We start from the raw sequence: 15,830 nt of genomic DNA on the forward strand, positions 1-15,830 counted from the left end.
ACTATGTACAATCTTTATAAGTATTAAATACTAACGAATAAATTCTTTGTTTCTAATAACAACAATATATTACTCTGATTTGTGCCTTATTACTTTGGTGGTAGAGTCCATATTGGAATCTCTTCTTTTTTCTTTTCCTTCTTTTTATAAAACCTATCTCTTAATCTGACGTCATCTTGTAACCTTAAATTTGACGATTCACTTCGCCAATCGACAATTTTCTTAGGCGATTTATATCTATAAAATTTTTCTTGTTCTTTCTTTTCATCAAAATATATTCTACTTTTTAGGAATAATTCATTTTTATCTGGATCACATATTTCTTGTGGGTCTTCGATATCTTCATCTGTCAGTTCGTATACATCGTCTCTATTAAATGCGAAGGAGTGTGGGTAGTAAGCTTGTAGGATGTCTTCTTGTCTGAACTGTTGCATCTGTACCCAAACATGTGGCAGTAATAGTGGGAACCGTCGTAACCAGTACGTAACAAACCCGTCCGGTAATTTACCTAAACTGTCACGTACCTCACTGTCTAACTCTCTGTAGTGATGTTTCTGGAAATTAAAAGCGTAATTTTAGTATAATACTAGCTGTCGCCCGCGACTCCGAGTTCTTCTATATCTTATCTACATATTATCTATAGTTTAATCAAGATCCTTTGAACCGTTCTGCAGATACCTTCTAACATCCATTCACATATAAATCCATCCATCCACACATTTGCATTTAATATTAGTAAAAAGTACGATCGTAATTTTATTTGTTAAAAAATAAAAATTATTTTTTTTCCCGCTAAACCTAAAATTGTATTCTACGCATCAATTCGCACAAAGTTCAAAGCCGCCTAGCTATATGAAATCGTCTATACCTTATTACGTATAGCCCGCAGTAGATGCGCGACGCGTTCGCCGCGGTAGGTGCGTCGCGCACGCAGGTCGCCCGCGACTGGTGCGCTCACGTGCGCGCGCCAATCACCGCGCACCACGCGCCGCGCACCTCGCTCTAGAGGATGCTCTGCGCCTGCGCACGAACAACTCTCTACTTGGTCACTCACGTCCTGGAATGCAAAAAAAAATTAAAGGTATTTGACACTACTACTACAACTACTACTAAGCGTAGTAACTTAAGCGACAATTGTAAAAAAAAAAATTTAAGGCTTACTAAATTGTCCACAACTTGTAAAAAAAAAGATCGTTATACAAGCGTCTTTATGATAGACAGAAAGAGAGATAGAGACTAAAGAAAATTGTAAATGGACTAGAATAGTATTCTTAATTTTCCTATATTAGAAATCCCTTTAAGCAGCATTTTCATCGTAATTTTATTAACATTTTCCATGCAAAAGTTTACACCTATATATTTATAAATAGGATAGAATAACCTATAAAATAGGTTGACTAATTAGTCTCACCTGCAAGAAGTTTAGTATTGACTGCTTGCCCCAGAACATGGGGTACTTGAGTACAGTCTCGCAGGGCGGCCTCAGCTGCGGCCGGCTTGATATCATCGCGCGGATCAGCATCTTTGTTACTACTAATTCCTCCTCCGGTAAGATTTTACTGAAAATACAAAAGGATAATTTAAAAAAACCAGGGGCCATATATCGTGTTTCTTATGATGTCTCATATCTTTTCGCAGAGTTGCTTTATGTTTTTTTTGCTATAATTATTGCTTATATAAAACATAATTTAACCTAGTACAAGTGTGTTATATACGTTTGTTGTTTTCCAACTAAATTAATACCATTTTTATAAAATTTATACGTTATTAAAAAAAAATTACAACATGACATTTACAATCTTTATTAATTTATTACATAGAAAATAAATTAAAAAAAAAACTTTATTAGTAACATGTTTTTTTCCAGACTATATTCTACATGTACGCCTAAAACAGCGAGATCCCTGCAGCCGTTCTGGAGATAACATCAATCCATCTAAACTTTCGCATTTATAATATTAGTAAGATATAAAGTTGCTTACTCTAGTTGCTCGAGACTGTAGTCGCCGGTAAGTATATTAGCCTGGCGACGCAACACGTCGCCGAAGGGGTGCTGGCCACGTGACAGCACGTAATAGAACACGCAACCCAGAGAGAATATATCCACTGATGTCGTCTACAACACACAAATAATATAGTATGGTTAACTAACCGTGGGTTTCTGATGTCAAAATCTCCGTTTAAAACATATTGTTCTCTGTTTTATCAAGGATGAAAGACAGGGAAGACGATATGTTTGTCACCCTCTCATACAATGTTATATGTATGAAATCTCACGACCACGCCCATGAGTTATAAACAAGCACTTAATACATACTTAAACAGACGCTTAGGGTATTTTTTTTTAACAAGTCTGTGAGAACTCCTTGAGTTTTGAAGTACTAATACACAGAAAATCAATAAATATATTTATTTGAAAACTTTATCGCACAAAAGAATCCAATTAGATGACTAAATATAAGTATCCGAGGTCAGAAACATATCGACATCCCTGTCTTCCATCTCTAAATAAACAGAGATAACAATATGTTTTAAACGGAGATTTTGACATCAGAAACTCACAGTAATCCAGATTCTATACTACTCAGTATAAACATCAAAAGCTCACCGTTCTCTCTCCATTTATCATTTCAGGTGCTATCCAGCCATCTGTACCGGTGACTCCAGACCGTCGGGAGAAGCTAACTCGTCCTATGTTCAGCTTCTTGGAGAGGCCGAAGTCTGAGATCATGGCTCTCACCTCACCAGACCCAGTGGGCATTGATAGTAACACATTATGAGGCTTTATGTCTCTGTGCACTGGAAAATATAATTAAACTGTCAATATGACTATTATTTCTCTTTTTGTTTTAGTTATTAAGTAAACAGTGAAACGTCAATTTTTTTTTAATGACGGCCATTACTTTATTCAGTTATTTTGTAAAAATCTTACTAAATGCTAATATCAGATCAATCATCATCATCATCAGCTCACTATACGTCCCCACCGAGGGTCTCGGAGCCTACCCTAAGTTAAGGGTGATTAGGCCATAGTCAACCACGCTGGCCAAGTGCGGGTTGACTTCACACATATTTTTTGTATTTCTTCTCAGATATGTGCAGGTTGCATCACGATGTTTTCCTTCACCGTTAGAACGTGGGTAAATATACATATGTTAATCGGAAATCGAACACATTGGATGGATGAATGAACGTTTATTAGATATCGTAAAAAGGCTGAATAGATCTCGCTGAAATTTGGTATAGATGTCGAACACAGTCTGGAAGCACACATAGACTACTTATCAAGTTTTTTGTTTAACTCCGCGCGGATGGTGTTTTGGGCAACAGCTAATTTTGTGATAAAGCGAAGAATAATATAAAAAGGGTAGTTAATATTATATGACAAAAAGGTTATTATACATACCTATATCCATAGAATGTAGATGTGACAGTCCCAATGTCGCCTGCCTCAATACTTCCACACCATCTATCTTACATTCGAAGTTTAATTTCATCTCAACATAGTCCTGTAAAGTCGCTGAACATAGCTCTAATGCTATGTACCTGAAAGACGTAAAATTGCGATATGTCAAAAAGTACCAACCAACAAACTGCACATTCAAAAGAAGCACAAACATACAATAAAACATAACAAATTATATGTAATTAAAAACTAATAAGTCACCTGAATTGCTTATCCCGTTCTGTGCAATAATAACGTACAACATGCGCGTGCGCATCTGATTCCCTAAGTAGCGCCACCTCGCGGTCAGCGAACGTAAAGCACTCAGGCAGCAACCTCTTTACCGCCACAGCGCGCTTGTCGAACATGCCTCTGTGTACCAACACCATAGAATATATATTAGTAACGTCTCATCAAACTACATTGCCTCTCACTCTCTTTTAGAAAATGAGACATTAATAATGTATCCCTTCCCACCCTTATCAAATAAACAAAGGGAACGGTAGGGGAAGTGGATATAACCGACGAGAGGACGCATTAAATGGGGATACATTATCTTTCTGTATCCCCTCTTGTCCCCTCGTCCATCGATTAAAGTTAAGCAACGCATCTGCAATTGCCTATGGGTTGCAGTTGCTGCGCCATTTCGGCGAATCCAGGTTGGTCGTTTGCCAACTAATAATTTAAAAAAATATTCTCAAGTTACCTTTAACTTATAGTCATTTTAACACACGTAAAATAAACTTTAGGAACTTTTAATATTGATATATTTAAATTTATGTAAATTTTAACTACTTTTTATCACTCTTATTATAATTAAAGTTTTATTTAGTAGAAAAAGATAAAAAAAACAATGTTTATCGTCACAGTATGAAAGTTTAAGCCCGCATTGCATTAATAAGTCTTTATTGAGGACATTAACGGTAAAGTGGTACATTTATGATTTTAAACTAAAAAAAAATAGATCCATTCTAACGGAAAATGTAAGTTTCCTTCATTGACTTAAAAACAGCCACAAAAAAGAAGCTACTATCAGTTACAGTTTTACAAGAAGGCGGATATTGATTCGAATTCATATAAAATATGCTGTTTTATATCAAACAAGGAAGTTTTGTTATCAATGGTTAATTATAATTGTTTAGGGAACATAACTTTTATTAATTATTAGTTAAAATGCATACACTATTCAGACAATTCATGTAAAAATCGATATTCAGCAATACCATAGACAATCATATTAATATTATAAATGAGAATGTTTAGATGGATGGATGTTCTGAAGATATCTCCAAAACTACTGAACGGATGTTGTTGAAATTTCCCATATGTATAGAGTACGATCTTTCGCCCGCGACTCCATCCGCGCGGAATTAAAAATAAACTTAATCAGTTACCTAGTGTTCTAAACTAAGTTCTACATCTATGCCAAATTACATCAACATCCGTTCAGCCATTCTGGAAATCCATTCAAACAATTATCCATCCATACATACATGAATCCATGCAGACATGCAAATATTCGCATTTATAAATTAGTAAGAAGTAAAATAGTCTGGAAGAACACATAGGTTACTTATTAAGTTTATTTTTAATTCCGCACCGATGGAGTCGCGAGCGACAGCTATCATTTACATAATAATAGATCGCTACATAGTTTATTACGCACAGTTCATAATTGTCTATATTTCAAAGTGAATTTATAATGCATTCGATACAAGGTCGAATAGACGGGGGCATGTTTTATAAAACACACGCAAATGTATGTGACATTGAAAACTTTGTGTATACACCGTGAAATTGTGTAAACTTACTACGTAACAAGTCAACGGCCTATGAACACAAAGTGCAAACATTCGCCAATGTTTGCAATACAACTATCGCCTTTGTAACTTCGATTCTTCAAGTTAAAACAGCACGATTCTTATCCGAAACCTAATAAGACATAAACCAAAACAAAGGTTTGGTTTAAAATTCTAATCGATTTGGTTTATTAGTATTTTTGTTAATTTTATCTTACTCGTATTATAAATGCGAATATTTAGATTTTAGATGGATGTTTGTTTGAAGGTATCTCCGGAACGGCTCAACGGATTTTGATGAAATTTGGCACACATATAGAACATAGTCTGGAAGAACACATAGTCTACTTATTAAGTTTAAATTCCGACTATTTCATTTCCGCGCGCACGAAGTCGCGGGCGACAGTTAGTACTGTTATAAATGAAATTTAAAATTAGAAGAAATTCAAAAATCGAATACATAATACGGTTAGAAATAGCCATTTGGTGATTTTAGCAAAGGTTTTTTTTAATATAATAGTTTGAAATAAAATATTCTTTAAATAAAATGATACTAAGTCTATAGGAAAATATTCCTTTTAGTAACAAAAAATATTAACACCTCATTCCATATCAACTGACAAATAAATTTAACGCAGTTCACAAAGTTCATGGTCACAAAGTATAAAAGTGGATAATAAGTTTAAGTTATAATACGGAGATTTTAAAATTCAAAATCAATAAACCAACCTGTAAACAAAAGTTCCTTCACATCCCTTGCCCAAAACTTGATCCGTATGGAAAGTTATCTTGCCAATACGGACCTCTCCATCCCCGAGGTCAACAAGCTGACCAGTCACCTCGCCTTGAGAGGATGCATTGGATACTGTGGAGCCACGGGAACCACCTTGAGATAATTGCTGAAACTCCCTCGCCTGAAAACATACGAATAATGACAACGCTGTATCATTAATTTGACGATTACCATGTGAAAAAAAAATTAAAAGCGCAAGAACACTTCATGGGGACAAAAGAACTTTTTTGTTACTACATAGCTATAGGCAAACTAATATAAAATGCCAATAAAAAGCTATTACTTTTTAACCCTTAATTCGACGAAATTTTTTGTAGCAAAAAACTGTTTTTTTTTTAGTAAAGTCATACGTAAGTTTCTCTAAACTAGTTCAATAGATTTTTTTTATTAGTTGTTCATCACACTGGACACCATCGAATTAAGGGTTAAATTATACAACAAAATCTCTGCCCCATAAAGGTATTTAAAGATAGTTTTATACTGAACCGATAAAAATACTATCACGGAAATTGGGTCACACGTAAAACGCTATCAAAAGAATAACTTACAAGCATTAACGCAAATCAAGATATGTTTCAATACTATAAAATATTACAAACGATGAGATAACAGAGATAATGTACATACATTATCACTAAACAATATGTTTTATGCAGTGGAAATCCACACTTAAACGAAAGGAAAACAAAAACAACAGGTAATCGCACATGTCTAGATGAATGGATGTGTGTTATAAGTTATAGCCGAAACGACTCAACGGATCTTGATGAAATTTGGCATAGATGTAAAACATAACCTGGAAGAACACATACTAATTAAGTCTTTTATTTCGCGGGCGACAGCTAGTGTTAAATAAATCATTTTCCTTTTGTCATAGAGTACAAATGTAATGAAATTTCAAGCTATACACTTCGCCGGCACTGAAGAACATGTGAAGGAAATTGGCGTGTAATTGTTACACTGAAATGACGAGAATTCCAAACAAATTGTAGCGCGAATTTAACTTTATTAACAAACTGGCTGTCGCTCGCGACACCGTCCGCGCGGTAATAAAAAATATTAATAAGTAGTCTATGTTTTCTTCCAGACTATGGTGTACATCTATGAAAAATTTCAGATCCGTTTAGCCGTTCCGGAGATACCTTCAAACAATCTATCCATATAAACATTCGCCTTTATATATAAAATCTAACCCATGCGCAAAGATCTAAAATTGCTTTGCTATATGTTAATATATAAAACATTTATCAATAATTTCAACATAAAACACTTCATACTTCAATATAAATAAGAAAACATATACACAACAAAGATCTTTATAAAATAACTTAAAATAGTAACATCAAATTCACCTAATGTTCTTACATACGTTATAAACTAACTAGCTGTCGCCTGGGGCTCCGTCCGCGCGGATAGAAAAAAGACTTTATTAGTAGTTTATTTTTTCTTCCAGACTATTGTGTACATCTATGCCTAATATCAGCGAGATCCATGCAGAAGTTTTGACAATATTTTCTAAAAACATCGATCCATCTTGCCTATCGTAAGACAAGAGTTAAAAAAGAGGCAAGTTTACATAGATTAATATGCAAAACCTTATATGTTGTGTTGAAATCTATAAATGCTACATCTATATGACACAACTCGCATATACGGTAATATAATCTATCTCTAATCTGCCACTATGTCTGTTACATATGACTTAAATTAACTTTTATGGCAAATCTTAAGTCATTGAACTCAACTTTTTTTTTGTGACTGAGTAGTCACTGTTTGCCTTGAAGAGGCATTTACAGCTTCACAGGGCTTGAGGTGGCCGAGCGCAGATTGCGCTTAGCCTGAACCTCGTTTAAGAGTAATAAGACTCGAAGGCTCCCTCAGGAGCCTCGGCTCGGGCTGTTACTTCGTTATTGTTACCGGATTGGGAGGTAACCGAGCTCTTAGATCGCTTAGGTGGACGCTCCATGGAGTGACTGGACTCAAGGGCCCCCGAGAGGGGACCTCGGCTTGGGACTGTCACTCATTACACGTTTAGCATTCCGCTTCAAGGGAGCCCGAGAGGGTCGAACCTCGGCTTGATCGGTTGCTATTATCTGATTGCTTGAACTCAACTTTGAAGACGAAAAATATATAAATAAATGGTCGTAACTTTGTTACAAAGCTTCATATGTTCAATTTTTAGAACTATTAAAATGCAAGTCATGCTACCTAAATATATATGACTCATCAATGATACATACAAAGAATATGTAAAAAAAATTATGACCGTTTATAGTAACGTATAAGTAACAGTTTTCAAAACAATTGTCTATTATTTAGCGACACATATGAACAGGACCGACTTCATATCGACAGACAAATCGATAATACTTTCTTTTATCCTTGGAAAGACTATAATTACTTTAATAGTACAGTGCTGAATAAATGTGTACTCACACATAGATGACAATGACAAAATAATCTTATTAATTAATATTACAAATTTAGAAATAGACGTAGAACATATTCTGGAAGAACACATAGGTTACTACTACACATGTTTTTGTTATTGTGTTGTAATATTGAAAGGATTAAACGTTGTTTTATTTTATTAAGTTTTTTTTTTATTCCGCGCGCATTCGTGGACACCAGCTAGTATTTTATAAAAATATATAATGTATTTATTAAACCCCGAAGAAAGTAAAACTAAGGTTATTCGGGGGTAAGGACTTCCAAATAAAAAAATACAACGTAGCATGTTAATTAAAAATACTTTGTTCTTATGGAATTTATACGATGTAGCGATAAGTCATTAAACCACTGGTTTGATTACGAACTATTTTCTCGATATTTCAACGTAACGTATTTTTAAAGGAGGCTGAGTCCTAATTTTAGTCCTCTTTCCCTTTCCACCCTTTTTTATAAGGAATGGAAGGGATGAGGAAGTAGAACTGATGGAGGAGGGGACGCATAGTAAGGGGAAATATTATCTTTTTGTGCGTCTTCTCTTCCGTCGATAACAGGTATATGCAACATACCTGAAGTTGCAATGCCTACTAATCCAAAATATATAAAAAAAACTAAACCATGATACTACGATGTCATTTTTTTTTATATCATAAGGTGGCAAACGAGCGAGCGGCCACCTGAAATCGCTGAAATAGCGAAGCGACCGTTGCCCACTGACATACGCAATTGCATCTGCGTTGCCTACCTTTAATCGACGAAGGAGAGGATGCACAGAAAGAAAACATTTCCATGCATCCTCTCATCCGGAAAGTCCACTTTCACTTCCCATCCTTATAAGAAAAAGTGTAGAAAGGGAAAGAGGACTAAATTAGGCCTCCGGGACGCACACTCATCAGACGAAACGCGGAATTGCTTCCACTTCACGCCTGTCTTCTGTGTGGTCGTGGTATTTCACCGGGCGAATCGGGCCAATTCGTGCGAAGATGTTAAAGCGGGCTCTACCACTGTTAATTACAATCTTAATGATTCATATACGGTGTACTGGTGTACCATCATTATGGTTATAATGAATATATCAATATAGATCCGTTAATTTATTAGATCAACGGAACGGACATCCCAACAGCAGATAAAGTTACTTATAATTAGCTTAACGCACTTATATAAGCTGTTTTTATCTAATCACAATAGCCATGTGGTTGAATAGTTCGATAGCACTGAAACTTTATACGTCCCAAATCTATTAACACACATCCTTACTAAAATTATAAATACGAAATTAACTGTCTGTATGTCTCGCTTTCACACCAAAATTACTGAAACGATTTAAATAAATTGGTATGCATATAGTTTAGAGCCTGAGAGAGGATATAGGCTACTTTAACGCGAAATAAAGGTTTGTAAAGGGTTGAAATTGGGGTTTAGCTAGTTTTATTTTAATATGAAAAAGCCATGAAAAACATAAATTAAAAAAAATAGTCATTAAACCATAACGAGACGAATTTGTAATTTAGAGTAAAAAAAATTGAAAGCAAAGTACAATTGTGAAAATAACTCACCTGATATCGAAGGTACCAGAACATAGCGACGACTAATCCCATAAGTATAATCAACGCGACTTTAAGAGCTTTGTTCTCCTGCTGATGTAACCACACATAGCCCTGCTTGTACCACAAGTCCGGTCTAAATCCGAAACCTTCGAACAACTCATCAGTCTGTACCGACACTGATACAGAATTAGATTTAAGATTAGTCTCATTTTCCATATCTTTTTCTGTCTCTGCTTGCATTCGTCCGTTTATTAACTTCATCCCATTAAGTCCTGGTACTTTAAGATAATTCGCGGTTGGTAATTGAGGCATCCAAGATGTGGTTAACTCTGGTACTTTATAGTGTCCTAATAGAAGATAAGGTGGTGATACATGGAGATTTAGATCGCTAAGTTTGTAATGTATGTTTGAGAATGGTTCGTAAGTCGGCGCTTCCGTACTAGCTTGTATTTCAGCTACTGGTCCTTCGAGCAGGAGAGGATGGGTGTAACCAGTTGATATTGTGACTGTGTTCTTGTCTACTAATGAAGACAGCGCGTAAAGACCGTGGTTGTGCTCTCCGATGTATAAAGTAGGGCTGAAATGGATTTTTATGTTGACAAAAACATACAAACATAAAAAGTTAAAATTTTGCTAATCACCCTACAATTTATCAATTAAAATAAATTGACAAAAGATAAGATAAAAAGATTGATTTGTTTTTCCCGTGTCTTGATAAACAAACATTACCTTCCTGCTTAATAGTTTAAATGCCTTTTTCATTGAAATAATTTGACTGCTAACAAAAAAAAATTCCATAGTCAAAAGTTTACGTTTGAAAATTAAAAATTGATTAAGAAATTAATGCTTAAAACCAAGACTTAATCGCCTTCAATATGCACATTACGTTGAACGTGTGTGATTAAAATTAATAACACTTATGTAGACAATTTTAATAAAGCCACTATTTAAAAACAGGTTAGTTAGTTCTTGCCGACAAATAAAATACGAACTAAGTATTAACTTACTACAATTCAATATTAGAATTCTTAATTCCTTGACCATTCCTTAGTGTCGTCGCGTCTTCCATTATGTGATCCAGAGTGTCATCTCCGATGGAATTGAAAGGGACAGAGATCAGTCCTTCTCTATCTAACAAATATGCTGCAACCACTGGAGTCTCGAAATTATGGGACCAAACCAAATCCCCAGTTTTACGGTCAAATGACATTATCCGACCATTTGAAGTAGATGTGAAATGAATTATACCTTAAAAGTGATATTGATAAGGTTACTCAAAAACTTAACACGTTCAATGCCACTAAGATTTACTACAATGGGGCAAGGCATTACCAATAACGAATTTCAGCACATACCATAATCGTTCAACATCTCTTTGCCCATAGCATGGGAGGTGTAATCATAAAATGTGACATTCCACCTCTGGTTTTCGTTCTTGGAGTCATGCATCAGTATGTTATACTCAGTCCGAGCGACATACACACCTCGCCTCTTGTCTGGCTCGCATGTATTGTCCTCATCATTCTTAAATATTTTCGATTTATCGAAACCTAAAATTATTATCATTTTAAATTGTATGCATTAGTTATTTTGACAGTTGAGTGCTCTGCTGCAGTTTTATGCTCTTTTTAACGTAACTCTCCTTATTCTGAATTTATGTTCTTACAGTCAGCGTTGAGAGTGTTAAACGTTTTTTTTATGATAGAACTTCAAAGTGAAAGGGATCTCGGCACGATCTGAACATCATATACCCTACATAGAAAACCGTAACTTTAATGTTATAAAATGTTATTAAATACTAGTAGTAAAAATTGTTATAAGGTATCTCCTGGAGATGAAAAACATAGAACACATAGTCTGCCAATGAGTTTTTAACTTCTCAAGAACGGAGTCGCGGGCGATAGCCAATCGTAAATAAAAACGAAATTTAAACTAATATTACTGATTTGATTAAAAAAAATCAATCAAATCTATCGATTGTCTATCTTAAAACCTATAAAGGCTATCGGTTTGTAGAAAGATTTGTTTTATAAATAAAGTAATTATCTATACGCAGACGAGCGCCGGAATAGTCGCGAAACTTTTTCGAATGTTCGAGGTTATCGTGACCGTGAAATTCTACTGCCGCGGCTCTTGTATTAAAACATATTGTTGTCTCTACTTATAACAAGTAAATGTGAGAGATGACAATATACTCTCATTCGAGTGTCGACAGTCAAAATCCACCTTTACAAACAGGTGCACCTACGCGACGGTCAAATATTTGCAGCCAGTATTGAAACTTGTGGAAAGTTCTTGAATGATTCTATTTCATTTTACGATTTAAATGACTTAATAAGTTAAAATACTTATTATCAGTCTACATGTTACCTTGAAATATAATAGGAAGGATAACATGAACTAAAAAGATATCCTTTTTAGTTATATAATATCCACATTTAAATACATACGTATATAGTTCTGTGTGAATTGGATAACTTGGTCATAATGCAACTTATTATAATTGTTTACGGGAAAATTATTAAATTTGTAATAATTAGCCTTTGTGATGGCTGAACAATTATAAACATTTTTTAAAAATAGAACAAGATTAAGATCATTGCGCAGTACGAATACGAGGTATAGTACATTATGTAAATTCGTTATATATAGCTATAGCTATACATGGATATACCCAATAAACAGAGTTTATTAATAAGAATATTTATTTAACACTTTCAATGCCACCAACCGCTATAAGTTCACTGTCACAAAAAGTTATTGTGGCATAGAATGTATTAAACATTTGGTAAGAGTACCGAAATATTTTACGACAGTGGAAACCCACCATTAAAATGCCAAAAACGTAAAAAAAAGAAATAGGAATCGAACATACCAGAAATGTGCTCCCTCGAACCAGTTAATGGATCGAGCATGAACCATGTATCACTCTTCTTCCCCGTATACAAAATCCCATCTGTAGACCTGCATGGTGCATTAGCAACCAACTCTGGTATTGTAAATGGTAGCTTCTTGAGCATCTGTTTGTCCCCCCTCGGTCCATACATATAAAGTGAACCATGGCGAGGATCCGGCAGGAATTGAGGCATGAGATTTGCATGCTGATTGGGTACTTTTACTACTGGCTCTAAAACAAAAAACAATGTAAACAACGCTATTTCTTTTTTTCAGCTTCACGACCACACTCGGGATGTACTTTTTTATTAACATTATCATAGTAAAATGTAATTTTATCTTTTTGATCAAGGTGTTAGTTTAAAGTTATTTGGGCGACGGAAGTAGTCTGATACGTAATCCGGTAATCTTGAATCATTTTTAATATTGTGTACTAAGATAATCATTTTTATTGCTAACATATGTAATTAAAAAGATAGTAGTTGTTGGGATAATAAATTCTGATATTAGTGTTTATATTTCCAATGGTCTAGACTAGAATTTTAAATTTCAACAGTCTAAAATATGCAGTTACTATCGTAGAAGAGTTTACACTCAACATAGAGTATGTTGTATTTGATTGAAATTATTTCTTTATACAAAAGTATGTTACTATTAAATAAATATCCATATGTCAACATAAAAGTAATTATAATTTTAAATATTGCAATGATACAGTGGCATTATCAATACATGACAATGTAAACATGATGTATATCGATAAACTTGACCTTGACATTCATAACAATGAAAAATAAAAACACTATAGTGAACTCGCTTTGCAAGTGGTTGTAAAATGACTTAACTTTTATTTTATTTATGCATTAATCATATGAAAAGTACTGAATGCATTAGTACGAGAATATGAGCAAAAGACTCAAAACATTTGTAGTTGCATGTAGAATATAAATGTAACGAGATTGTTTAATGTCTTTTTGTGTACATATATTTTTTTCATTGCACTGCAACTCAATGGCTTGAATACATATTAAAAAGGTTAGGTTTCTTACTAAACTTGTTTTATAGTCTTTAAAATGCATTTAAAATTGTAGCAAATCTATTTATTTTTTTTATAGAACAAAGCAAATGAGTGGTGGACCAATAGACATCTATATCGTCATAGCAACCGCAGATGACATGCCAGTCTTTTTATATTCATATATACACTTTTTTTGTTGTAACTATTACAATCTGCGAATGACAGCAATAACAACAAATAACTAATTTACTGCACTGATAATGTATTAGAGCATAACATAATGTTCAATATTGATAAAAAAATGTACAAATGTAGATAAAATATGTGTCTGGCATTTAGCCAGTGATAAAGCTGTTGTGATAACCGACATATGCCTAAGCAGGTGCTGCGTAAGCTGGAGTTACCCACACATGGTGATATTATCAATGAATGACATTTAAACCTATTAATAAAATATTTTAAGTAATGGAAAAAACAAAACATAATGAATAGTCATCAGAATTATTAAAACCAATATTTAAACTTAAATGAGCAAAAACATAATGAAATTATTATTGAATAATGTTATAAAGTGATTGCATCAGCAAAATAAATTTATGAACTCAATATTACCAAAAAGGTACATGAAAATACATCTCTAAAAATAAAACTAAATATCATTTAATTTTTTAACTTCTAAATAGTGAAAATACTCTTAAGACAATATTAGTAAACAACATCATATTTAAAACATATTATATTTATAGTTGAATTAAAAAAATTCTCATCATCAACACTAATACTGGCTGGAATTTGTCAAGATTAGGCTTCTAATAATTAATAATTACAATTTTAATAATCTGCTTGTATTTTTCTAGAACAATTTATTTCTGATATGAATCCCATAATCTTTTTATCACTAAAAATATATGCCAAGTTTGTTACTTTTTTGGTAACATTGTATGAAATATTTTGTTACCTCATTATTCTTAACACTTCTTTCACTTGGCTATTAGTCTATAACCCTTGAAATACTTGTTGGTACATTCATTTACTTTTACATCAAAATGGTGATTTATTACTCATATAATGATGAATATTTACCATCTTTCAATTTCCAAATAATATTTCCTGTAACAGGTTCCACCGCCACCATTCCACCACCTAAGGTGGCAAACAATAAAGGCCGGTCATCCAAAGCGCGCGATAATTCTGTGCTATCCTGTAATGTTTACGTTGTTTACTCATCGATACTACACTTTATATTCTTATATTTCAACATATAACCAGAATACACTCCACCTTTCTTTCTTTTTCAGCACAAATAGGTCCACCTAGGCCTACCACAAGCAGTATAACAGCAAGTAACTTCATATTACACGTTTTACGCGTTAACCTGATGTTTTAAATCCCATTATTTAATTGGAAAACAAATACTTCTTTAACAGAAAAACATATTCAACACAAAGAAGTCTCCCGAACTATTCCATGACTGTTATTGTAAAACGAGAACAACTAAACAACGCGTGCAAACTCAGGAATAAAATTCAGTGTTTCTTTTGCTCTTTCCAGACTGCAAACGCAAATCAACAAAATTGTCAAAATCATCGAGACTTGTCACATTGACAAGACCAAAGAGTGTGTAGTAATGGTAGTAATACTTAGTACTACTACTAAATATTCCCAATAAAAAGTTACCGGTTTTGTAAAAAAAAACTATTTTTGAATAACAGCGTTTATGTTACCAAATTCATTTTTTTTAGTTGTTCCACTAGTAACATGTGATGACCATCAGGCTCACCCTTGTACACTTAAAAGTCCCCATTAATTAATTATCAAAATATTTATTTGTGAATCTGTGATCTACAACTGTGACACAATAAATAATAAACGTCAAATCAAA

The 15,830-nt window shown here is 33.8% G+C and overlaps 1 protein-coding gene across 1 annotated transcript; it reads right to left on the reverse strand.

Annotated features, from left to right (window-relative positions):
- Ire1 (serine/threonine-protein kinase/endoribonuclease Ire1) lies at window positions 1-15,506 on the reverse strand. The gene is made up of 14 exons (XM_013314024.1): window positions 15,230-15,506; window positions 15,032-15,149; window positions 12,911-13,162; window positions 11,391-11,585; window positions 11,043-11,283; window positions 10,045-10,612; window positions 5,974-6,158; window positions 3,668-3,817; window positions 3,407-3,546; window positions 2,609-2,799; window positions 1,983-2,116; window positions 1,412-1,559; window positions 869-1,057; window positions 1-554 (listed from the first exon to the last, which is right to left on the reverse strand). Exons 1-14 carry the CDS (start codon window positions 15,299-15,301, stop codon window positions 90-92), a joined length of 3,048 nt encoding a protein of 1,015 aa, XP_013169478.1. The 5' UTR covers window positions 15,302-15,506; the 3' UTR covers window positions 1-89.
- Window positions 15,507-15,830: the final 324 nt, after the last annotated feature.

This window comes from Papilio xuthus, unplaced genomic scaffold, assembly GCF_000836235.2.
Source record: "Papilio xuthus unplaced genomic scaffold, Pxut_1.1 DF827542.1, whole genome shotgun sequence".
NCBI lineage: Eukaryota > Metazoa > Arthropoda > Insecta > Lepidoptera > Papilionidae > Papilio > Papilio xuthus.

Excerpts from the sequence above, each read along its gene's own strand:
- Ire1 (XM_013314024.1), bottom strand. The coding sequence starts at position 15,301 with ATGAAGTTACTTGCTGTTATACTGCTTGTGGTAGGCCTAGGTGGACCT. Across the intron at positions 15,150-15,229 it reads GTGCTGAAAAAGAAAGAAAG|GATAGCACAGAATTATCGCG; the intron begins GTGGAGTGTATT and ends TAAACATTACAG. Across the intron at positions 3,818-5,973 it reads GAAGGAACTTTTGTTTACAG|AGGCATGTTCGACAAGCGCG; the intron begins GTTGGTTTATTG and ends GTTGGTACACAG.